This window comes from Emydura macquarii, unplaced genomic scaffold (genome assembly GCF_026122565.2).
Source record: "Emydura macquarii macquarii isolate MOO-44397 ecotype Brisbane River unplaced genomic scaffold, CSIRO-AGI_Emac_v2 contig_3506, whole genome shotgun sequence".
Classification (NCBI taxonomy): domain Eukaryota; kingdom Metazoa; phylum Chordata; order Testudines; family Chelidae; genus Emydura; species Emydura macquarii.
Window position 1 is genome coordinate 9,108,012 of NW_027133643.1, and position 25,024 is coordinate 9,133,035.

The window sequence follows — 25,024 nt, forward strand, 5'->3', positions numbered from 1 at the left end:
ACTTGGTTGCATGAATGACAAGAAACTGAGTTTTATGCAAATAATGGGCTAAATTCATCCCTACTGTTAATCCACTGAAATCAGTTCAGTTACACCAATAACAAACTTGGCCCAAAGAGTGAATTATGGTGCATACTGGTCTGTAATGTATTAACATTCTTTGAGAACTTAATGTTGAAAACCAGTAGATTCTTCATCCTCAGTCCTTCCAATCCTTTTGTGATTGACCTACAACCATAGCTAGTAGAAACTTGTACTTTCTGGGTTCCTACAAGACACTCCTCCACGCTATTTCTGCCTCTATGGGAAAAGACATTGTTGACATAGCAGCTCTATTAGTACTTTTTCCTCTTTGATTTGTGTCTGTGTATCTGTCTCTATGTGTGTTCAGCCTTTCATCTTTGTTAATGAAGTTTGATTAAAAACTTGTCACAAGAAACTTAAAAAGTGAAGAGTATTCAGCTCAGATAAACTATTTAGACATGTTTAATTTCTCTATCCATCCGTCCATCCTGTGCCCATCACTGTAGTGTCTGAGCACATTCCATCACAATGATCAGCCATTGTATCCGTTGTTTCCAGATATGTACCACAACATTTTAGCACCACCTTACCATACAAATCTCATGATGGTAAAAGATTTGCTGACCTTTTTAGCATAAACCTATAATTATAAGTTTATAATTAAGGAGGGGGTTATCTATTGGTGAGAAGAGGGGATTGAGTTTCTTGACTCCAAGCACAATGATCAGTTCTGCCACAAATCTAGTGAGAGGCTTTAGTCAAGTCAGATAACCTACTAAATTACACTATGATTAGATTCCATAGCGACAGATATTTTACAAATGTGATAGGTCAGATTAGAGAAAGATGAAATAGATGTAATAGTACTTCTACCTCACCGGAGTATTTTGAGAATTCATGTTGGAAAAGTTATTTGATGTTGCATGAAAAGCACGTTAGAAATGTAAAATACTATTTGTCATCTCTTTAGCTATGAAAATTTGCTCGGAAATTAAATTTTTGAAACCTCGGACACAATGCTATTCACTCCCCTGTAGTCTGAATTGCGTGCCTTAGTTGTTTGGTATTTCAAAGAGATTTTCCAAAAAAACATATGTATTGATATATAAGCAGGATTGCACATAATATAGTTTCAGATCATTTTTTCTGTGCATGTTACTTTTAAAAAGTTGGTATTGCAAATATTTTGCAAGCATTGAATCCATAACAGGGACCTGATATTTTGACGTTATTGAAAACAAAAATATCAAAATGGCCAAAATGTTAAGATTTTGAAAGCAACCCAGCTCTGCACTGCTTTTTGTAAAAATGTACATTATACACTTATGATCATTCTGACATGATTCTGCCTTTAATTATAATTCTACCTTCAGAAGGTACTGGGCTTTTACACATATGGAGCTGAGGCCAAATTAGGTGCCAAGAAATATTTGATCAAGTCCTTTTAATATTTTATTTCTTACAAAAAAGCAATGATAGAAGTGTTCTTGTGATTAGTTTACTTTAACTACCCCATGTGTGGTGAAGACACCTAAATGGCGTTTGCCCTGGCAATAGGTGAATCTATGAAAATGTTGTTACAAATAGCCAATGAAGGTATTTATCATAGACCAATGGGTGAATTACACTTTAATATGGTTTGTCTTTGTTTTTTTGGGGAAGGCTTTGGATTTTTCATGACTAGCCAGCTTACAAAAACAACTTTAAAGATGTTTTCAAATAACACTGTAACTTTAAATTTGGCAAGGATTTAATCTTCCAAAAGCATTTGTACAATATTTTTTCCAGGAAGTTTTAGCTGCTCTTAGCTAATTTATCGACTACCCTCACTGAAGGTTCCAACCTCTCTAATATATGCTAAGAAGCACATGCTGTAGCACATTAAGTACTGCTGCACAAAATATTCCCTTGTAGGATTCCCATCGTCTTTGTCGCAGACATTATTTATGACATTTTAGTCAATATTTGCATGACAGAATGGTCAAAATTATTTTGTGTTAGGCACACCACTGATAACTGGAGCCATACTTTTTATCACTCTTTTACATTCATTAGTTATTCTATAGTGTTTTTAACATTTTAAAACACTCATGCAATTCAAAGGCAAATAGATTTCAGCCAAAATGCCTTCAAAATTATCTTTTTCCCTTTGAGTTATTCAGCGATTTTTAACACTTCATATGTTTGATGTTTTTTTCTTTAGTCTCAGCAAGGCTAAGTTTTTGCCAGCTTTGAATACACTAAAGATATGAGTTTAGGAGAAAAAACGCAAGGTAACCTTAACTTAATGTGAAAATGTTATCAGACACAGCATAAGGTATAGCCAGTCACAAAAGATGGGTATTTGCCTTCTAAGCAAAGGGTAATTTTTTTTTTATTTTTTGTATTTTACAACAAAACTGATTAGTGAGTAGTCTAAAGCAAGAAAATGTTGCTTTTAGTAAAGTTTCCTCAGTATGCCAGAAAGCAGATGGTGGCAAATGAATAGCATTTTCTTTTGCCAGCTTTTCTGTATGCTTTCTAACCCTACAAGAGATTTTGCTATTCGATATTTAAATTTCTGACTGATCCTTTTAATCTTAAAACAGAAATAGAAACTGAAACTTAAAATTGTAATCAAATCAAGCTGTCTGTCTGTTCAACCCGCATCTTTAAAAGTTTGATTAAAATGTTGTCTACCCAGTGCAGCGCTTGGTTTTGGGAGCTCTAGGCTTTTTCTGTTTTTAATTTCCTTCCTCAAATTTTAGTTTCTCAGCAATGGAAGCAAGATAAAATTATTTTTAATTAATATTTTGAGAGTCAACACTTTAAGCTTAGGCTTTTTTCACACTGTGTTTTTTCAGTTCCCTGTCTTTATTTTTTTTTTCCATAGCGCACCCTAGTATTCCACATACCCACAAGGATCTGTTGTCCCCTGAGGTGTTCATTTTAAATATCACTCCATTCTTTCCTTGCTTACAGCCCTCATACCTTGGATTTTGGTGTAATTTGGCAAAATGGCTCTGTATAGACTCTGTAGAATGTTACTTCTCTATTAATTTTAACTTTGTCTTCTGCCTGTGTGGCTTATATACACTGCAGAAATGCAGTACAGCAAGACTGCCTAACAAAAAGCCTCTTTCTCTTTTGACTGAATCTGTCTTGTCGTTGCCAACATGATACTGATGCAGCGAAAGACATCCTGATTTTTATGGTAATTTAGTTTTCTTTTAAGCTGTAGTCTGCAATATTGTGGGAGCAGGAACGTATCAGCAGAGCAGCAATTGGTGTTTATTCTGTGTGGACATAATCTCCTAATTTTAGGAGATTGCTTCAGATTGACTGCAGCATTTCTGAAATTATTTGCAGAAGGCAGGCAGGTTAGAGGAGAGAAAGACAGGTTTTGGGGTGCAGTGCTGGTGTCTGGCAAGGAGGAGAGCTTAGAAGTGGCAAACAGGTTTTTCAGTTATATGTATTTCTATATTTTCTCAAGCGGCGTAGGTCACATGAGGCTACGAAAATCTGTCATGGAAATTTTTCAAATGCCACGTTGAACTCCTCAGGTGCAAAGAACAAGGAAAAGACATCCACTAGGGGGAAAAATATTGGTACTACAACCAAATATGTACTTAACAGGAGTTTGAGAGGCAAGGTGTCAGGTATGCCCAATTGAAAGAGAGCTGTGAAAACTAAGTTGCCTGTATGAATCCATAATAAAAAAATTGGGCCTAAACCTTTTGCTCACATTGGCGTTGACTGTAACTTAGTATTGAAATGATATTGACAAAACTACTGGAAATATTATTTCATCTTCTTATTCTTAATTAATCTCACCTATTTTTATTTGCAACATTATTTGCCTTGTTTGAAATAGAATAATCCTTAATATATCAGATAGGCCCATTCCTCAGAGGATTCCTCCTTTGTAAGTGTTTTCATTCCCTTTAGTATATACGTTCTTACTTCAATATTCTTTGAAAACTTTACACCTGTAGTTGGTTCTTTTGTTTGTTTGCTTGCTTTTATGTAGAGCAGTCAAGTCTTGGGTGGAGTCTAGGAAAAGAATGAGTTTAGCAAAATGCACAGATTGAAAAATACATGTTGGTGGTGTGTGGTATTGGTGCAACAGCAACTGTGAATGGAAAAAAGACCAACTTTTGGAAGTGGCCTAAGGATTCTAACTCCAGGGTCAGTACATGCTTTTGTTTGTTTTATAGATAGAGGGCAGGACTACACTGCTCTTAATGTCACCCCTTTAGGGCAATCCAGAGAGCAACCTTGAGGTGACCTTGGAATGTTGTGCATCTTGGCCAGAGGAAATGTGCCTCACTGCAAACTATTACATGGTGGAGGCAGTGGGAGAGGATAAGGGATGAGAACGGGCACCAGAATGAATAGCCTTTAGCAATACACCACATGCTCGGATCCCTTAGGGGTGGTGGGTCTGTCATAATAAATATATAGCAAAAGGGGGTGGGGGAAGAAAGAGAGAGATTGATGTGGATGAATATGCTGCAGCCCAGTGGAGTCTCAGCACATACTGAAGATGGTGGACACAATTCTCCTCTCAGATACACTGGTGTAGACTCCATTGACGTCAGTGCAGTTTACACCAGCATAAACCTGTGTAGGTGAGTTTAGAGTCAGGCCCAGAGAGTTCTACCAAAACTACAAGATCTGCTCCAAGCCATCATGGAAAACATCATCTTCGCTTGCCTTTAGAATATAATGCAGCACAAAGAAATGTATGCAGTCACTCTAGCTAGGTATTATTCCTACTATAACTAATAATAATTTAATTAGGTATTGATATTAAAAGTGCTTCAGTTCAAAGATTCTTGTGGAAGTGATTTGAAGTTGTCCCCAAAATTTGAAGGAAAAGATGGCAGATGAAAGGGACCCTCGAGGTATGTTTGCACTAGCAATAAAATGCCCATGGCTGGCCCTTGTCAGCAGTCTCAGGCTGCAGGGCTATAAAATTGCAGTGTAGACGTTTGGGTTCTGGCTGGAGCCTGGGTTCTGGGACCCCGCAAGAAGGGACCTGGGCAGAACTTGGGCTCCGACACAAGCCCAAACATCTACACTGTATTTTTATAGCCCCACAGCCCGCGCCCCATGAGCCTGAATCAGCTGACATGGGCCACTTGTGGGTGTTTTATTGCAGTGTAGACATGTCCTAAGGGAAACTAAAAGAATTTAGTCTGACTGACATTAGTAGCAGGCTTTTAAACCACACTTTTTCCATGCAGTACAGTTGGAATTTTTCTAGGTTAACCATGGCAACACCGTAGTTATATGTAGAAGGGAATGATGTCTAGTGTTTAGAGCAAGAGATTATGAGCCAGGCCTCTTGCTTTCTATTACCATGTTTTAGACACTCTGTAACACTGGAGATAAATCACTTAGCCTCTCTGTGCCCCAGGTCACCCATCTGTAATGTGGGTACAATAATCACAGTCCTCACAGAGGTATTGTGAGGCTCAACTTAATGCTAATAAAATGCTTTGAATTCCTCAGATGAAAAATGTTCCATAAGTACACATTATTTTTTTATTAATAGTAATAGTTTTAATGTGTCATTGTTTATGATGGTGTTTTTCTAGTTTCATAATTTTTTTTTTATCATTTCACACATTTTGAAATTTTACAGTTCAAATCAGCTTTAATTAATTACAAATTGAAGTTCAGACAAATACTGTAGAATTATTCTATAGTTTTAGATACTTATATACTGAACGTGCCCAGAACCCTGCTCATCTGCACTTTCGGATCATCGGTAAAGCTCTTCAGTGTTTTAAACTCCTTGTTGATGCACATATTCAGAACTTTGATGGCTTGTACATAGAGTGCTTCAAATATTTTAAAGCACTTGAGATTAGTACAGTGTGAAGCAATTTAAAATTATTGTACTGCAATTAATTTGAAATAAGTGAGCACTGCATCTGTCTAGAAACCCATATAGATCCAAATGGAAGCATTCTAAAAAATTGAAATGATCCAATAAATTTAAATCACTTAGAAGTCATAGAAATTAATAGTGTAAATCAGTTTTTGAGGGACATAGGCAAATTTTGTAGAAAGGAATCTGAGAGTTGAAGCCCAAATTGTATTTTTTATTTTGGGGTTTATGATGATGAAACGTAGGATAATTTATATTTCCCAGGAATATGAGGGCAGCTCTTGCTGATCCATATGGTTTTTCCTGGCTCTTACTTATTCTGCTATTTTTATTTCCCAAGATTGTAGAGGCTCAAAAATCCAATTTTGCCCAGATTTTTTTCCATTACAAATATCTTTCTCTCCAAACCTATGTAAAACAAAGCATATAAGACAAATACTGGTCCATATTGGGAAATGCCAAGTATATTTTTAAATGCAGCTGAAAAAAATTGCAAATTAAATATTTTAGATCATAAGAGCTAACTTTTCTTGTCAGGCTGGATTACTTAGGGAATATGGATTTTTTCACCTTTAAGTCACTAATTCAAATATGACCTATGTCAATAGTTACCAAAATTAATTACAATCCGATGGCTTTTTGTGAAATGAGTTTGTGGTCTCAGTCCAGTTCTTGTAGACAGGAGTCCATGTTAAAAAGACAGTAGAACATAAGTAATACAGGGCCTGATGCAAACCCCAGTGAAATCCATGGGAATTTATTGGCTTTGGATCAGGTCTATAAAGATATATGGACTGGTTCTTCTCAGTTCTCTAGCACTTCATGGCACATTTTTGGTAGATACATAAAACTTTTTCCATGATATACTGTTAGGTCTAAAATTCCAAATTATCTTCCAAATGTCATAGCCAGAGACTCATTTATTACACATGGAATTTGCTTGACTATTCAGTTTCACTTTTCTTCTAGCATCTATTGAATAAATAGTACCATCTCTTCCTTCTCCCTACAGCTTAATGTGTTATTGGGGTGTTTGTTTACTTCAGGGTAATTTCTGCCTCTTGGCAAATAACTGGTGAGTATCTGACAATAGTCTTGACACTGATGTGGGACGCCCACCAAATGGTTTTCTGGATGGCATACGATCCACTTGATTTTTGAGGACTGGTTAGTAGCTGACATTTGCAAAAAAATTGTTTTCCAGCTTGCCTCATGTCTGGCGGGGAGTCCCAGAGCTGTGGAATGACAGAAAGCCAAGGGGGCCCCCTCTGTAGGGCCTTCTTAAGGCTTTACCTTACTTTTAGCCAGTTGTCATTATCTTTGTCTAAAGGTCATGGCTAAATTGAATAAAAGGAAAGCTGTGTGTTCCTGTCGATGCACAAAGGCAGTATTGACTTTCCTAATCCAGTTTGCTGAGGGGTGAGAGAATTAAATTAGATATCTAAGCACAGAAATTGAGAGCCTTTGAAAACAAAGATAAGAAGACAGGCTGTATTTTCCTTTTCCTGGGAGCACTGGGCTCAAGATTTTGCAGGTGTGTCATCTGATCCATGGCTTGCATCGATCAAAACTGTGCCAATGCATATTTAATTAGCAAGGGGACCCTGGGTGCATTATGGCCATCATCCCTATATTGAATGGACTGTCAGACTTTCTGAATGCTTCCCCACCCCCAACCCCGCTTTGTTGTTTGGGGAGCTTCTGCATTTTGTCTGAGCAGCTAAAAGTTTCTTTGTTTTTAGCTGCTGATGCATACAGCACCACTGAGGAGAATACAAACAAGTAAAGTCCTAAAGTGTTTATTTTGTCTAGGAAAAAGGGCTGAACAAATTTGAATCCTTTGGGTTAGGGTAACAGATTTTTGTGACTCTTGGAATTAAAAAAAACCAAAACAGTTGCATGATGTTTACTTTAAGAATATTTTATTATAACAAATAAAATGTGTGCTGTGGGATTCCTTAAGGAATCCTTTGATGACAATTTGAATTAAATCAAAATTAATGTTTGCTGCTGCAAAGAAATACATAGAAAATGTTCCAGAAATAAATCAATAAGCTGGAATCAAAGCCTGTAAACTGTTTTAAAAACAAACGTTTAGATGTGAATCAAATGCTTGTTTGTAATATCAAGCAACAAATATGGGAATACACAGATTTCCCACATTCTAGGCTATCTCACGATACCAGTAAATCATTCATGGATGGACTCGTGAAAACAAACAAAGTTGATTTAAAATGAAAACCATTTTGATACAACTTTGGGGTATTATTATCATTATAGTCAAGTTATACATGTTTCTTCCATTTCTTATGACTAAGGAAGTAATGAGGAATTTTTGCCTCAAACAAGTTAGCTCTGAAGTTTCTGGGATCTCTGCTTCCATCTACCTTATTACAAAGTCTGACTACACAGACAGAGTGTTGCTTGATAAACAGATGTAATACACAAAGTCTGCTTAGAATAAAGAGCAACAGACTGTGGGCACATGTTTTCGTCTCATTCAAACTCATCAGCATAGTCTAGCTAGCTGTTTTGTCGCTAGTCTACTTACAGGGTAGCTTAGTAACGTCTTACTGGTGAAGTAACAAGGAGTTTTTTGCCACAAAAGTTTTGTGGCAAGGGCTCATGGGAAAATGATTTGCATACATCTTGTTACAAAGGCTGACTACTTCCTGGCTTAGACAAAGTGTTGCCTGATAAACAGACAACACACAAATGTCTGTCTGGAATAAACAACAGCAAGCTTTGATTTACATTTCCATTATCCAAGCTAATCTCTTTCCCAGTGTACAGGAATTAAGAGTCCTCTCCTTATAAAAACCAGACTGGCATTGCTGTGATTTTACCACCGCAGAACCCTTGTTCATGAGTTGAAAGGATGTAACATACTGTATATGGGGTGCACAAAATCAGAACTAGAAGGCTGGTATGGATATATACCTGAGTGAGGCAGAGGTGTATGATAATGACACACGGGGCACTTGAACACCTTGTAAAATAGTTGACTTGAAGGTGGTGACTAGATTTTTAATGTAGATGAATGCTTTATTTAAAATAAGTATTAGTACTCACTCATATATCAATAAATAAGGTTGGCAGAATTTGAGCTTTAATTTTTTATAATTTCAGTGGATCAGTGTTTATTTTTAAGATTTTTTTCAATTTTTATCTAATTAAATGTTCGGTTGCCCAAAATTATGGATTTTAATAATTTTTTTCAATTTTTATTTATCAAAATTTTCACTGCTGTGGGAAGTTGTGGGGGGTGTCAAACAATAGAGGAGTCAGAAAATAATTCATTGATGTTGGTAGACATTTAGATGTAAAAAACTAAAGCCTTTAAACAGTTAAAACACAAATTATCAACATCACATGTCAAAATATACAAAATAACCATTCTTAAATGAAACTCTAATAAATTCTCAAGCAGCATTTTTCTTACTTTGCCTATCTGCAAATTTTGATTATTATTGGTGGAAATATTTTTTCGTCAGTTTGTGTGTGTTAGGTGAAATCAACATCTACTGAAAAAACGAATCCTACTAAGTATATCTATAAACAATAATTGTAGTAAATACAATGTAATACATATATAGGTGTACATTGTAATACAAAAAATATTGAAATTTAGAAAAAGTAAGTGTAAAAAGTCTCAATACCTGTGCTAGTTTCTGCTTGTACATCACTGCTCCCTTAAGTTCAGCATACAGGTTTGTGTATAAAGGGATATGATTCAGATTTTTTTACATATATAAATCTTTGGTGGAATCTGTACCCAAAATTATAGATGAAAAATTTATTGCATGAACACAACACAAACGTGTAAATATTTTATTACAAATAGGACTCTGAAACTTGAATAAAATGTCAGTTTATTATACAATATTTCCCCCCTAAAACATGACATGAATAGAAAATTTAACATGTGCACTTTTCGTGTGTTTGTGAAAGGTGTGGACTGGCAGTGTTGATGAAAGGAGCTCTCTATTTATCCACAGAACAGGGTCAGCACAGGCAGTGTAAATATAGTCTTCCTCATAGATCCCCACCGACATGCTTTTCCTCTATCCTGAAGGGACCACCTCTCCCTGTCGGGGTAGATACATTTCTATGCCCATTCACACATTGGCTTCTCTGATGAAACCACTAACAAAGGTTCAGTTTGTGATGGAGACACTGGTTTGATAGGAATTAATCTGACACCCACTAATTCATTTAAAATAGAACACCAGCTAGCAAAGATAGGTTGATTAAGGTCACTACCACTCCAGGCTAGAGTCAAACAGGAAACCTAGAGATGAAGAATGTTGCATGTCCTGAATGAAAATGTAGAATGAGATTTTCTGTTTGCCATGCAGTACCTCTCCAAGTAAATGTCCTGCCTCTAGAAGGTAGCATAATTATAAAGTGGTGTCACAGTAATAAGTGGATAAGTATATTTTGATTATCAGACTGTATAAGCAGTTGGTAAAACTAGGGTAATTTTCTTTGGGGAAGCAGGTTACCTCTCTGCCCCTGTTTCAGGTCTGTTTCATCCTTGTCTACAAGTTGAGACTGCAGTGTCAGTCCATTGATGTTGCAACCACCCAGAGCCCAGAGTTTTCAGTTAACCTTCCATATTGCCATTATCTCGTTGCCAAACAATGGATCACTTGTATTCATTGGTACACATTACCACGAGTCCTCTTTCCACACTGTAATAGTGTAGTTAATATGTGGTCACACACATACAAGCACTACAATTGACTTGGGGAATGAAACCCAAGACCAACAGCATCAGAAAGCACAAATCCCTCCTATTTGAGCTAAAAGACATGCCTGGCCATAGTTTGAGGTCAAGATCAAGATCAGACTCAGATCTTCCATATAACACCCACTGTTGCATTGGGATAGTGTTTTTAAGGGCCTGATCCTAAGGGGCACATAAAATACAGGCACAATATCAGAGGCTGCTTCAGAAAATTGGGCCCATTTTGTCTTTTTTTTCACTCCCTGTAATAGTTGCTTCCTGGAGATACAGAATAATATAGCTTCAAAATTCCTTTTATTCTGTTTCCCAGGGATGATTATTGATATCAGCCCCATCTGAGCTCCCATAGTCCAGTGACTTGAGTGTACTCATGCATGCTAACTCTAGCTACTTTAGGGTTAAAACTCTACCAGTAGGCTTTTTTTTTAAACTAAAAAACACTGTGCTAGTCAAGGTTAAGCTTCCTTAAACATAAAACTAAATTCCTGGATTAAAAAAAAAAATCAGCAATCCTAATAGTGCTTCCTCACTATAATGTTTCCAACTCCATCTGAAATCGTTTAAATACTCCCCTTAATAACATGCACTTTATTGTAATATACAGATTTTTTGGCTTCCTACCAGCCCTAGCTTCAGGCACCAATGAAACTCGTTGCCGCAGGGGGCCCTGAATTCAAGAGGGGCTCCCATCTACTGTATATTTTGTTTTGTATGTTTTTCAATGGCTCTAATTATTGCAGGTGGTAGAATTTATCTGGCAGTGTCGTTGCTGAAGAAAATAGGCATAAAATGTATAGTGTATTGTGCGAAGCTGTTATCAGATACATAGAGAAGAGAGTATCAAATGCATTGTTAAATTGCTTTATAATAAGCGATTTTATTGATTTCATGCAAATGATTATAAAAACAATCTTTCATTTATATCAATTATGTGTGGGCAAAAATTAATTTATTTCTCTGGTCGCCAATTTGGCTAACTGACTCAGCAGGACTGACATCCCACCTACACTATCAGAACCCACAAGACATGAAACATTCAGAAAGCCCTTAGTCAAAATGAAAAATAGTGTGAGCTATTGCCAACTCAGGAAAAAGTGAGGTGGGCTATGGAAGGTGAACAAAACTATGTAGTCCTCAGCAAGGTTATAAAATACAATGAGACTGAATTTTGCCAATCCTTTAATTGTGTGGTGGCACATTTATATGTGCCAGATCATCTGCAGCATCTGAATAAAACCGGGGAAACAAAATTCTGCATACAAACATTTTGGCTAAGTGCCTTCTTCAGTGTTCTTATCTGGGCTTTCCATGAGACGGTACCTTGCATGACAATTCTGAGCAGACATTTGCCCAGTTAATATTTTTGGGAGCCTTTAGACGATCGGCAGCACCATATTTTTAAAAGCACATCCTACTGCATTTTATTGTCCTTCACCTGTTTGCAAACAGTGTGGCTTTGGGGGGGTATTTTTTATAGGAGGGGAAGGTTGCAGAAAAATAGGTTTAGTAGCTAGACGTGAAAAAAAGAAGTCAAAACTCAGTCTGCTAACAAACATTCCGGGCTCACTAAGGTCTCTCTTGCCACTGATTCTGGTGTCCGGAGAGCAGCGTTAAACATATACAAAAAACCATATCTCAAAATCCAGAGAGAAAGTCTGTGTTTCTGTGCCGAGTATGGGATATAGAGCATCGACGAAGAGCGAAGGTGCCATTCTGGCTATCAGAAGCGTGCCAGCTTGTAGCTCAGTGTCCTTGCATATACCAGTGATCAGCCATCCCCATTGCTGTCTAAATGACTTTTAAAATATTTTTTTAGTTATTTATCTTATTTCCATATTTCTTCGCTCTCTGTTGTTTTTTTTTAAATTTTTTTTACTACATTTTAACATTATTTTAGTTGTAAAGGTCAAACAGTGATTGAACAATGGCTTGCTGAGGGGAAAAGAAACATAATGTGTATCATATACAGTGAAATATGTTGAATTACTCCTTGAGTGTTGATTGAATTTTTAACCTTTGTGGTACCAAAAGCATGAAACTTCTGTCAATATATGGTGTCCAGAATATGGCAACTCTAAGGATAGGCTTATATGGACTGTCTGCTACCCATGATCTCAGTTTAGGGTACATAAGATAATGCTAAACCACAAAGTTGACATTTCAAATAGAATGGTAGTGACAAAATTGAAATTTAAAATCATTGCCAGGCTTCCTTTAGGAAACAATTAAAATAATAAATTTAAAAGATAGAGGAGGAGATGGTTCTTAGATGTAGATAGTAATATAGGATTTCACATTGTCAATTTTTTTAGCTGAACTTCACATTGATTTTAAATAGAGATACTCTGGAGCTTTTTTTGCTAAACATTTTTTTAATTTTAAACATTTAATGTTTACATTAAAAACTTTATCCAAATTATGTTGTTTGCACCTTTTATGAGATGTAGTTTTTAATTTATACGAAATCGTCCTTTCTGCTTTTCCACAATAGCTAATGCATACAGTCAGCAGGTACAATTTTTTTGAATATTCAAAATAGGCTTTTTAGTACTTGGTGGTAATTAAAATCTTCATTTGCTTAAAAGCAAGGGTCCTTTTTAAAGCAATAAATTAGCATTGCTTGACCCAAGGTCTCTAGTAGTGCTGCTTCTTTCAGTGCTATTAATACCTCAAAGAAAAAGAAGGGGTGGTGTTATCACTCTGGTGCAACAGAAGTAAGATTTTCAATTTAATCACAGTTAAGTGTCATGACTTTCTGATCTTGCATTGACTTCTCACTGAAATGTGGTCACATTTCAAACAGCTAAATTCTAAACCTTGAACAGTCAAGGTGAAGTGAGGAAACAGGTTTACTACAAATGTAGATTTTTTGATACAGTAACAAATAGTTTCATTCCATGTGTTTTGAGTTAAAACTTTTTTTAAAGTTTATATTGATCCCAAATTGTTCTTTTACCTAAAACTGATAAATTGTGATTTCTTTTAACTCTATAATGTTTCTGATGGTCCTAAGTTAAGAGGTTGAGTTTTTCTGTAGAAAATAGTTTTACATTTATAAAGCATTTTTTATCCAATTTGAAGGACAGACAATTCAAAATAATTATGACACAAAAATCTTGTTTACTTGAAGCTTCTGTTAAAAATCCAAAAGCACCTTTTTAATACAAAAGAAAATGAATGCAAGTGAACTAACCTGCATCAAGAGAAATGATTGTATGGGTTATTTTGTTTCAGGCTAATGTATTAGTATGTGCGTTAGAGACTTTTAACTAGGAACCTGTAGAACTCATTATTGGTGCGTGTTCTGAAGCCGATTGTTCAGCATCTGATCATGCTTTACACCACAGTAAATGAGGAATAATGCCATTCATTTCAGCATGCTATACCGTTATACCCACAGTGACAGTATGATGAGAATCAGGTGTTCTATCTGTATTATGTTGCTGTAACATATAGATAGTAATCTGAACATATTAGGTAGTGTTGCTTAGTTACCTTTATATGCCAGTTTAAAAATATGTTTTGACTCTTAGTTATGTATTGGATTATGTCTCGGGTTTGTATACAACATACAAACTGTATTATAAAAAATGTAGAAAAATAGTTTAAATCCTCTAAAGTGAAGATTTCGCTAAGCCTAATTTGTGCTAACGCACAGACTGAATACCCCTTGCAGTGCTGTAAACAAGATTCAATTTCTTCCTCGCATAAATATTACCAGGGCACTAGGCTCCTATCATTAGAGTGTCTTAGTGTAACATTCCTGTCCTTAGCTTGTACTCTCAACCTTTTGAGGAAGTCTGGCGCCTGTGATCTACTTTCCACAGCAGACCCTGTAATTTTTGGCTGTATTTTATGTTTTTCAGATTCAAGTCAATCTGAAAGTCCCAGCCAGCCAAGTGAAGCTGATATTAAGGACCAGCCAGAAAATGGTAAGTTCTTACCTGCTGCTACTTTGGAATATTACAACAGTTCATGTTTACAAGGATGTTCATTTTCAAGTAATAAGCGCATATATCTAGTATAAAAAGACTCAGTCTTTGAACAATTGACAAGAGATAACTCAAAATGAATGGTGCACCTTCTTCGCAGTTAAATGCCATGGTTTCACAAAACTAGAGTAGCATTTGTCTCTACAATCCTGGAAGGAGATCTTTATTTCATTGAAATAGTTTTAATTCGGGAGATGCTGTGATAGAGCCTGCTGCATGCAACACTGGGGTTTATTTCACTATAGCAGAGGCTTTCAATCCATGGGTCATGGTTCATGACCCTCTAGGGGGTGCCTGCAGCATTACTTTCTTTTTTATCTGTGTGCTTTTAATGTTGTTCTGTTCATTGATATTTTCATGATAACGGAACCCCGTAAAGTACCTGATTCACAGTATCTGTGCAGCTCATCATTTTAGATTGCAGGATCTCAAACCACCCTGCAAAACAAAACAGTTGCTTTGAAGTACTATAATTTTTCTGCAACCCCTTCTCTCTACTCCAAAAAAGTATAAAATAAAACTGACAGGCAGCTCTCCCGAAGCACTGGCACTTTCAAAGCAGTACTGGAAATCTGTGAAGGTAGCAGCACTCAAACTATTAACCACTTCTTGAATAATAAAGTGTTTTGAGAGCTGTCTATATTTTCACTGGCATGCTTCTGAGAAGGTGGTAGTGTTACTTGGAGAAAAGAAGTGCAGTAGGACTTAAATCTTAATTTGCTGCTGCTTTTTCTACTTCTAACGCTATTGTTTCTGGAAACAGCCATTTGACCTTATTAGAAAGCAGCCACAGGGCTGTGAATTTTAAGAATATTGCAGTGAGACTGCTGCATTGGGTTAATAGGGAATTGTAAGCACAGACATCCCACTGAGAAAGGCTAAGCCAAAAGGTCACTACTGTGAACAGGTACTAGTATTCTCAGAGGTGGGACAGTTTTAAAGTAAAGGCAATGGCTGTGTGGAACTGAACCCATGGAAGGGTCATAGCATCTGGCTTCCATTGTAAAAGGGCCCAGAGAAGCATTTGCTATCAGTAATTGAGCTAGGAGATTGTATGTGAAAAGATAGATGAAGATACAAAGGGAAGAGCTTGAGGTAAAGACAGTCCTCTTCCCGTCCCCGCCTCCCCTCCTGCCAAAAAAATAAACACTCTAATTTTTAAGTAGGATTGACTTTGGGCATCTCTCATTGACCCCTTTGGCAATTGAGATTCTGTACCTTCTGTTACTACGGATAATTCTTTTCATTAGTAATTGGAATCAAGGAATGATGACCCCCAATATTGGAGACAATTGAAACTGAGGCAATCCCTGGTTATTCCAGATTTTGTTCTGATTTTTTATAAAAGTGTAGATAAAATTATTAGTAGCAAGTGTTTATGTTACAGTAACACCCACAGGCCCCAGTTGAGAGGCGGCCCCATTGTGGAGGATACTATCTACACATAGAAAAGAGGCTTGTAATCTCTGCCCTGCACGTTTTATAATCTAAAGCCCCTTTCACACTTTTGGGGGCATTAAAAATCTACCTCACATATGGTTTCTATACACACAGGATAAAATTAAATCCCTTTAACAAATTCACCAAATTGATTTTTGATTTGGTTTGCTTTTATTGCTGCCTCTCTTCTTTATAGTACATCACTGTTTCTTTTAATGTTTTCAACGTATATATTGAATACTTGACCAGTAAATGAACAAGTCAAAAGTAGGAATCAGTCAAAAATGGTGTTGCTCAGATCTGGATTCCATTTGGATTAGAGTTTAGGGTTCAAGTTCAAGACAAAATCAGGGCTAGTATTTGTATTCAAGAATATCAAAATCTTAAGAGCTTTTCTCAGGAAATTGAGCTTCACACTCTAGAAATCTCATGTCAGTTGATTTGGTGGGATTTCTGGCATTTTGGGTCGCTCTTTCTCTCCCTCAGAAATTTGAAAGCTTTCAGATTTAAGGGCCTTTATTCTGCTCGTCTCTATGCCACAACGTCTGAAAACATTTTTCTCACTATTGAATGATGGTGTCTAGCTTCTCTTATCAATAATCCTATGTACAGCAATTAAAATTTATTGCAAAAGCATTGCCAGGTTTGGAGATGAATTGGCTAAACTCTGCAATCTGTTCTGCCAGTTATGAATTTTTTAAAATTTTTTGTGTGTGGAATATGTTGCTTCTGTTCATTAGATCACATTTTAATTTAGATTTTGCTAGGCTCCCCGAATCCTTCTGACTCTGGTGCTCTACTGTTATTATTTTGTGTTTAGTTGGTATTCTTTTGCCGCTCTTTACTGCAGTGCTCAATCTTAATGAAGCACATTTCACAACCGCCACCCTAGAAAGCAGTAATAAAAGTGAATAATATAAAATGTGTAAAACCCCAATGAAACTAAATATGTCGGATTTGGGGCCTTAGTGTTTTTTGTACAACAAAATTCAGTGAATTATTGGAATGTCACTAGAGACCCGTCAATGGTACTTTTTCCCTAAAAAATAAACAGGAAAATTATTCTTATTCTCAGTTTTAGTAATGGGTATTTGTTTTCTCACTATAACAGAATCTTTGTATCTGCTTAGTCGCAATTTCCAGTGTCAGTCCCTAAACTAACGTGCTATTGGTTCTAAAGGGCCCAATCCTTCCAAGTTGATGCTGAGCTCATTCTCCATACACAGACAGTCCACAGCTTGCTGTATACTAGACCCAGCATATACATCAACATAGCCCTGCAGTTCTTATCTGCTGAATGCAAGGATGAAACTGCATGCTTTAGAAAATGAAAAACTGCATGCACAAAAGTGCATACAAAAATCATATTCACTGTGTTATTCCACACTTGCCACAGACCACTACCATAGGCCCTGATCCAAATACCTCTGGAATCAAGAGAAGTCTCACCACTGATTTTAATGGGAGTTGGATTGAGCCCACAGAGAGGGGAATTTCTTAAAAATCAAAGAAAATAACGCGGGGGGTAATCCTGCTCCCACTGAAGTCAACAACAGAGAAACCATATTGAGGACAGAGTTTGGATCACATTTCCTAGATTTCTATAAGGACCCTAAAAGTATATCAAATAAGAATACTACCCCTCACATGCACACGTTGCTTTATTTAAAAAAATAAATCTTTAAAAGCCTTGTGAGAGTTGCACAGCCCTGTGCTTGCCCATTAATATCCTTTGTGTTCCACTCCATACATTCTAAAGTTATTTATTATACACTTATATTTTGCATAGCTTGAGTAATGTAGGTTCAAGAGAGTCAGCTATACAGCCCTGAAAAAGAAGGTCTTCTACAGGAAGTTTTAATTTGTTCTTTAAAATTCTGTAAGTTGTTTTAGGAAGAATCAACCATCTAATTTTTACTCTTGTATTTGGAGCCATCCATCTTCTCCAGTGGGTTTAATGATTGCTGTCGCTCGGACAGAGCCACCAGGCAGCCAGAAAAAAATGTGGTGCCAGCTGTTCCCACCACAGTCTTGCTACTCATTTCTCTTCCTTAGGTTTTGCTAAGACACAGCTTCAGGCAATTGCTTACCCTATTAACCAGGGATCTCCAAACTACAGCCTGCAGGCCGCATCCGGCCTGCCGACACATTTTGACTGGCCCATTCCCCCCTCTTGGCCTTGCCCCTCTCCCACATGGGCCCAGCATGCTGCTCCCGGCCCCAGCAGCACCGCGCAGCGACCATTACCCTCTTCCAATCCCACCACTCTCCCATGTGAGCCTAGTGGCACCCTGGCTGGAGCCGCACCACTCCCAGCCCCAAGCAGCGCGGCGCGTCGGCTGCTCTCCCCATCCGGCCCCGCCCTTTTCCCCCCTCCTCCCTTCCATGTGATGTGGCCCAGCCACTCTGGCCCACCATAAGAGGAAGACTGAGGGATGTGGCCCTCGCAGATGAAAGTTTGCGGACCCCTGCTATTAACCCTGCTGCAACTAATAGAATTGTGACGAAAGCCATCATAGGACCTTCTTCCTGGTCTTCTCTGGAAATCCTCAGATTAAATCCTGATCAGATAAAGGAGGAAATTGAGGTCTTAAAATGGAGGGAAGGGAAACTTTGCTCTCCTATGGGTAAAAGGCAAAGTATATGAAGGAGAGCAGAACAAACCGTCAAGAGTCTCCCAACACAGAATTTAGCCGTTCCAAATCTTGGCTCCCTCCAGTTTGTATCCAGAGGTGGCTGATCTCTTCAAATAGGCATATATTGAAGCCTGGCTAATTGGAGCAGAAAGAAGTCTCTCCTATGTTAGACAGACTCTGCACCCAGCAATAAGAAAAGGTGTTGGGTGCAGAGTCTGTCCAGTGGGAAACAAAGAGTGGATTGACTTCTTCTGACCATGTTCCTCAACTCCCTTTGGAAAAAGAGGTTGGAATAGCAACCAACTGCTCCAGTGCAAGAGTGCAAACCCATGAAGAGACCAGGCTTGTTAAAGAGGAAAGCAGTTTCTGAAAAGAGAGAGAATCCAGAATTTTGCTCTTTCATTATGTGGGTGAGGAAATTTACAATACAAATGCTGAGTGAGGATACTCACTTTACTTGAGAGACAGCGAAGCCCTATCATGTCACAATATTTTGCTCTAATTACTTTTTTTTTTTTTCTGACCAGCTGGGTGAAACAAACTTATTGTAACCGTAAATTCTTTACATTGGCAGTTGTCCCTTATTTTGAAGCTGCATTCTAATTGGCACTGCGAACATACTTGTTTTGTATTTCAGCCAATCAAAATCAGGTTCATTGACTCAAAAAGCTTGTTAAATGTACTGTTCTTCTATGAATAATCTGGTTTCCAGTCATCTGAGGAGGTTTAAAAGTAGCAGTGTGGTTTAGTAGATTAAGCACAACTGGAGTCAGGAACTACTGAAATCTAACCTCAGCTCTGCCACTGACTCTCTCTGTGACCTTGGTCTACTCATTTCAGTCACACAAACTGTTATTCAGAGGAATATTCCTTTAATAAATAGTCCCACTGAAATAAATTTGATTACACATATGAGGACTTTTTTAATGGGTAAGGAACGAGCCCTTAACCTCTTAATGGCTTAGCCTTCCCCTCTGTAAAACGAGATAACAGTTACCTACCTCTCAAGGATTTTCCAAGTGTTAAGGGCCAAATCCTCCGCAAGCCTTATTTGTCCAAGTAAAGCAAGCAAGATTTAGTCCTATTTAATTGATTTTTGTACAGTGCTTTGAAAATGTTATTATTTCAGTGCTCAGTAAATTGATGTCAACCAGCAGTTGGGATGGTTAATACTTTTTTGTTTGGTGTATTTGTAGTTAAGAGTTAATAACTGCAGTTTAAGAGACATGTGGTATGTAGCGTATGAAGTATAAGAATGCCGTGTCATTTATTTTTGACAGTTAATGTTACTTGAGTATGTGTTACAGTGCACAGTAACACGTACTCAAGTAACATTAATTGTCTAAAATAAATTTGATAGCTAAAAGTTGGTAGCACACCACTTCAGTTGTGGATTTACAAGTTATTTTTAAAGAAGTTGATAAATTCTCCAATTTCAGGAGAGTGAGACCATATTCTTCATTACATCACGTGCCGAATTAATTGCTCATACAAAATCCATAGAGGGAGGGATGTTTATCTAACAATTATCTAACAAATAAAAATGTTGAATGCCCAAATCAAATTTTTTCATTCTAATACATTCTTCCTGCTTTGAGCTGCAAGTACCTTCGTAGCACTGCAGGTAATGAAAGGCATCTTGTTCTTTGTAGTATTAAAAAAGACCAAACAATGATGTGAAGCAACTAACCAAACACGTTTTTCAACCCTGCAGTAACTGATCTTGTAAACCTCACCACTGAAGTAGGGTGGACTTGCGTATTAAACACGAAAGAAACACATTTTTAAAAAACACCAACTTATCAGTGCTTAATAACACAATGGAACAAAAATTGTGGCTCCTCAAATGTGTGTGGTTGACGCAGTGGGTGGGGATGGATGTAGGGAATTCTCTGCACTCCTTCCTCCTCCCCTGGGCAAGGCCGCTCAGGGCAGACATAATATGACTGTAGATGCAAGGGAGTGCAGAGTTATGTGGTCCCAGAAGGGCCATGACTGGGTGAGGAAAGGGTCTCTGTATGCAGCAGGGGTACACTGGTACACACAGAGGAGGTGCTTATTGCATGCGTAGAATAGATATAGGAAGAAGCACCTAATACTGCTCCCTGCATGGCCCTGGAGGCATTATACCTTTCAAGGGGTCTGCATGAGAAGTTTGCCTCGGCAAGGGCACAGCTGAGCCCAAAGTGACTTGAATACCGGGAGTACAAGAAAAATAGGTGTGTGTTACTCTCTGGTTTATCTGGACAGATAACATTTTCAAAGTGCCTTGGGAACGTAAGGTCTTTTCTTCATGTGCAGCACTCCAGCAGTACTAGCTGTACTAGTGCAGCTGTGCCATTGGTAGCGTTTTAGTGAAGATGATCCTGCACCAATGCGAGAGCTTTCCCTGTTGGTGTTATTCATCTCCCTGAGAGGCAGTGGTTATGTTGGCTGGAAAAGCTCTCTCATGGACATAGCACTATCTACATGGGGGTTAGGTTGGTGTAAGTGTGTCACTCAGGGATGTGGATTTTTCACACACCTGAGTGACATAGTTATACCGATAGAGGTCTGTAGAGTAGACCTGGCCGAAGTCTCGTTGTTAAAAGTGACATGAGCACTTAGGAGCCTACGTGTCATTGACATTCATTGAGAGTTAGGTTCTGAGGTGCCTATTAGGCCAGTGGTTCCCAACCTTCTTGGCTTTAGGGCCACAAATATCATTTTTAAAACCCTGAAGGGCCACCAGTCTATCAACTCATAAAAAAAAGGTATTGATGTATACACCATTAAGGACTACAAATCTCTACTTATTTAAAGTGAAGTAGCTCTACAGATTTAAAGTGAACATTTTGTGCTCATTTTCACAATTTTATACCCACAAATTACTCACATTATGTCACACACTCACAGACAAAGCACTAGTGTAGATGAGTGACTGTCACTACACACTGAAGCACATGGCCTGGCAGCTAAGTCAAGGTGGGTGGCCTGCTAAGTGCAAGCCAAACTGGAAGGCACTGATTTTTAGAGTCCTGCCCCTCCTCAAACATATAGGTCCTGGCTGCTCTGCCAGCAGCCACCCGCTCTGCCCCCCACTGCAGCCAGATGGAAGGAGTTCAGCGACGAGGTTGCCTCCTTGCCGATCTCCCATCCCCCTGGCTGCAGCAGGGAAATTGCATGCATCCTGTAGCCCCGTGCACTCCAACTGGGTCCGTAGGCAGTGGCTCCCTTCTGCAGCCAGGAAGATGGGAAATCAGTGCTTCCCTCCCTCTGGCCCCAGCATCTAGGGCCCCAGGCAGAGCGCTTTGCCATGCTCCCTCCAACAGCCATGGGGAGGGGGGCGCTGATCTCCCCTCCCGTTGGCTTTAGCAAGGAGCCTGCACCAGTCTTGTAGCCCCGTGGCACACGCTCCACCTGGGTCCTTAGGCAGTGGCTCCCTTCTGCAGCCAACAGGAGGGGAGCAGCAGGCCACTCTGTAATACTTGTAGGAAAAGCTATTTGTGTGAGGTAAGGGTCTTTTTAACAGCTCTGCCTCGTGATATACGTGTTGCAGTATTTCATTTCTTTTTCTCACCTCTAATGAAACCTGCAGTCATTTCATTGCTGTGCACGATTATCATCTTTCTCCCTTTTATGTCCTAGAACATAGATCAATATCCCAAAGACACATTGATGAAATCAAAAAGCCACTCTCATGGCATTTACATGTTGAACCCAGTCGCATACCACTTTACTCTAATTCAGTTGAACACATGTTGAAATGAAAACTAATACAGTTAAAAAGTGCTTCATGTCAGCCTACGAACATTCTTAAAGCACCTCATTTCCAGCATACCCCTGGATGCTTCAGAGAAAGTTTTTCTGTCAATTCTAGTTGCATTTGGCATGATACAATAGAAGCAGCTTTTTTTGTTGTTGTTACTGTTCATAGACTCATTTGGGTTGGATTTCTATATGCAGCTGCTTTTCTCTTGCTATAAAGTAGCATTTGAGATTTCATCACAAGCTAAGAGATAAAACTAAAATTAACTTCTCATCACTGAGTACTTCCAAAGAAGCTTATTTGCAACAATGAATCTGCTAGCTGGGGGTAAAATAGAAGCTCAGTGATAATTTCACCTTGTTTGAAGCACATCTATGTACAGGCTCCAGGCCAAATTGTCCATAGACTCACACCCCTTAAAATCACATTGGCTTCAGTGAGGTTACACAGGTGAAGTTAAATCAGGTTGCAAAGTTACAGCAGAATTTGTTCTTCTGTAAAGTGAAAAATTGGTGCAATCAGGTTACTGTGCCTTCCTATAGAGTGACTATATTAGGACATTTCAGTTTAGAAGTAGACATTATTAGCTAATGAAGATTTGATTTGGGACAAACTTTATTTTATTTCCATTACAGTTTACGTTATTATTTATTTATGGGGAAGATGCAATCAGTTGTCTGTAGTGAGCCTTAGAGTCAAAGGCTTCTCGTTGCAAAGAAACATAATGTGGGCATATACGGCCACAAAATTTACAAAAGTGTGAGTCCTGCATTTTTTCATCCTGTTTCATTTCAGGTGGATTGCAGCCCAAATTCTCATTTCTAACAAAAACAGAACATATAGAATTTTAATCATAGAACCAAAACTCTTGCTGCATTTAACTCCCTTTCCCAGCCAGTTTCATGGCCTTTAGGCAAAAAATGTCTGAACGGCCTAGTAAAGAAAGCACTTGTCTTCCTCCTGTATTACCATGCTTTCAGTGAGATTCATGTCCAAAGTCAAATGAGTTTGTGGTCCAGACTTTAATGCACAGATTTTTAATATCCAGTTTTAATGGGTACACTCCCGACTCACAATTTAGCCTGCTTGTCATTAGCTGGCACTCTGTCAAAGAGATCCTGTGATGGCAGCTTTGAAGAATGTTGACAGCCAACCAACATGATATGGGATAGTCAGTTAGGGTCAGTTCTGAAGCCACTGCAGGAGCCAAGTAGGGAGCCTCGTCTCATCAGTGACTTGCAGTTTTTAAGACTTGAGGATTGACAGAGGACTTCAATTTTCACTGCTCCCAACCATTAACCTTCACAAGCAAAAAATTCTGACACCACCTACCCCTCCCCACCCACCAAAATCATCCAAGGCAAGTCTGACAGGAAATATTCAACACATGAAATGAATGCTTATAGCATGACAAAACAGTGCTTGAAAGATATGAAATGTTCATTATATTTGGTCTGAACGCTGTAAAGAAAAGGAGAAATGAAAATCTGGCTGGAGTGCATGTTTTTGTTTCACCGTAAGTGTGTACAGCAAACAGGTGGTGAATCTCCAGTGGATAAGGTGTATAAATAAAGTTCTAATTACTCTAAATCTTTTAAAAACTTATTTATGTTCTGTTGCTATTTTCCATACCTTTCTGCATGTATTTGTGCAGCCCAAGATAGCATTAAGGGCTATCTACCACTTTGCCCTGTGTAGGGGACACCTTGTACGTGTGCGGTCTCCGAACACCTCCTGAGAAAGAATCCTGCCTCAGGGAGTCATGATTCCTTCCTTGCTCTCCACATTGTTTCCAGGGGGATGTGATCTTCTACTGGACCGTAGCACTAGCAGATTACAACCCCCTCACTCCCACACCAGCTCAGCTCAGCTGACCAGAGAATTAGAGCAAAGCCAAGGCTCCACACACTATCTGCTGCCTCTCCAGCCACTTGCATACAAGGAGAAAGACCAGGACCTTCAGCTCCCCCACTTACTTGTAGCTCATCTATAAAAGGTGTTTCCACTTGTAACACTGGCCAACCCTCACCTCTTAGTGCTCCCAATACTCAGTGGCCTCATAACTGAACTAGAGCTGTGAACATTTCCCAGTTTTCACGCTGAACACACATATTTTCTTGAAACACTTGTTATTCAATTCACAGTTGAGAGTTTTATTTAATCAATGTAACAGCTACATCCTAGGCAGACCACAAGCTGAGTGATATTGTAGGATACCACACTAGCCCACCAAGAAGCAGGGCAGCTAGGGAAGGGGTTTATTTGTGGTTCTGGCTTTCATATAAGCTTTCTGCCAAGTGGAGAGGAGTGCTTATTAAGGGGAAGAGCCAGAATGTTTGATAAACAAGGTGAGGGGAATCAACAAAAAGAAAAAGCCTACCAGCTTGTCTTTCAGTGTGAGAATTTCCATATGCCTGTAACATAAGACAAAGAGCAAATTTTGCTTGCTGTAAAATTACTCTCCACAATAGCAAAAAAAACCAGAGCAGTTTTATCCGAAATACGAAGTCAAATCTCCTGGGTTGTGCTGCCAACCAAACTCTTTCACTGTCAGCC

At 38.4% G+C, this 25,024-nt stretch overlaps 1 protein-coding gene across 7 annotated transcripts in view; it reads left to right on the forward strand.

Annotated features, from left to right (window-relative positions):
* NFIA (nuclear factor I A) overlaps window positions 1-25,024 on the forward strand; it is a 300,076-nt gene that overhangs the window by 150,861 nt on the left and 124,191 nt on the right. For all 7 annotated transcript variants that reach the window (XM_067535616.1, XM_067535615.1, XM_067535617.1 and 4 more), the window contains exon 3: window positions 14,519-14,584. In XM_067535616.1, the coding sequence (XP_067391717.1) occupies window positions 14,519-14,584 (66 nt within the window). The remainder of the gene's footprint in view (window positions 1-14,518; window positions 14,585-25,024) is intronic.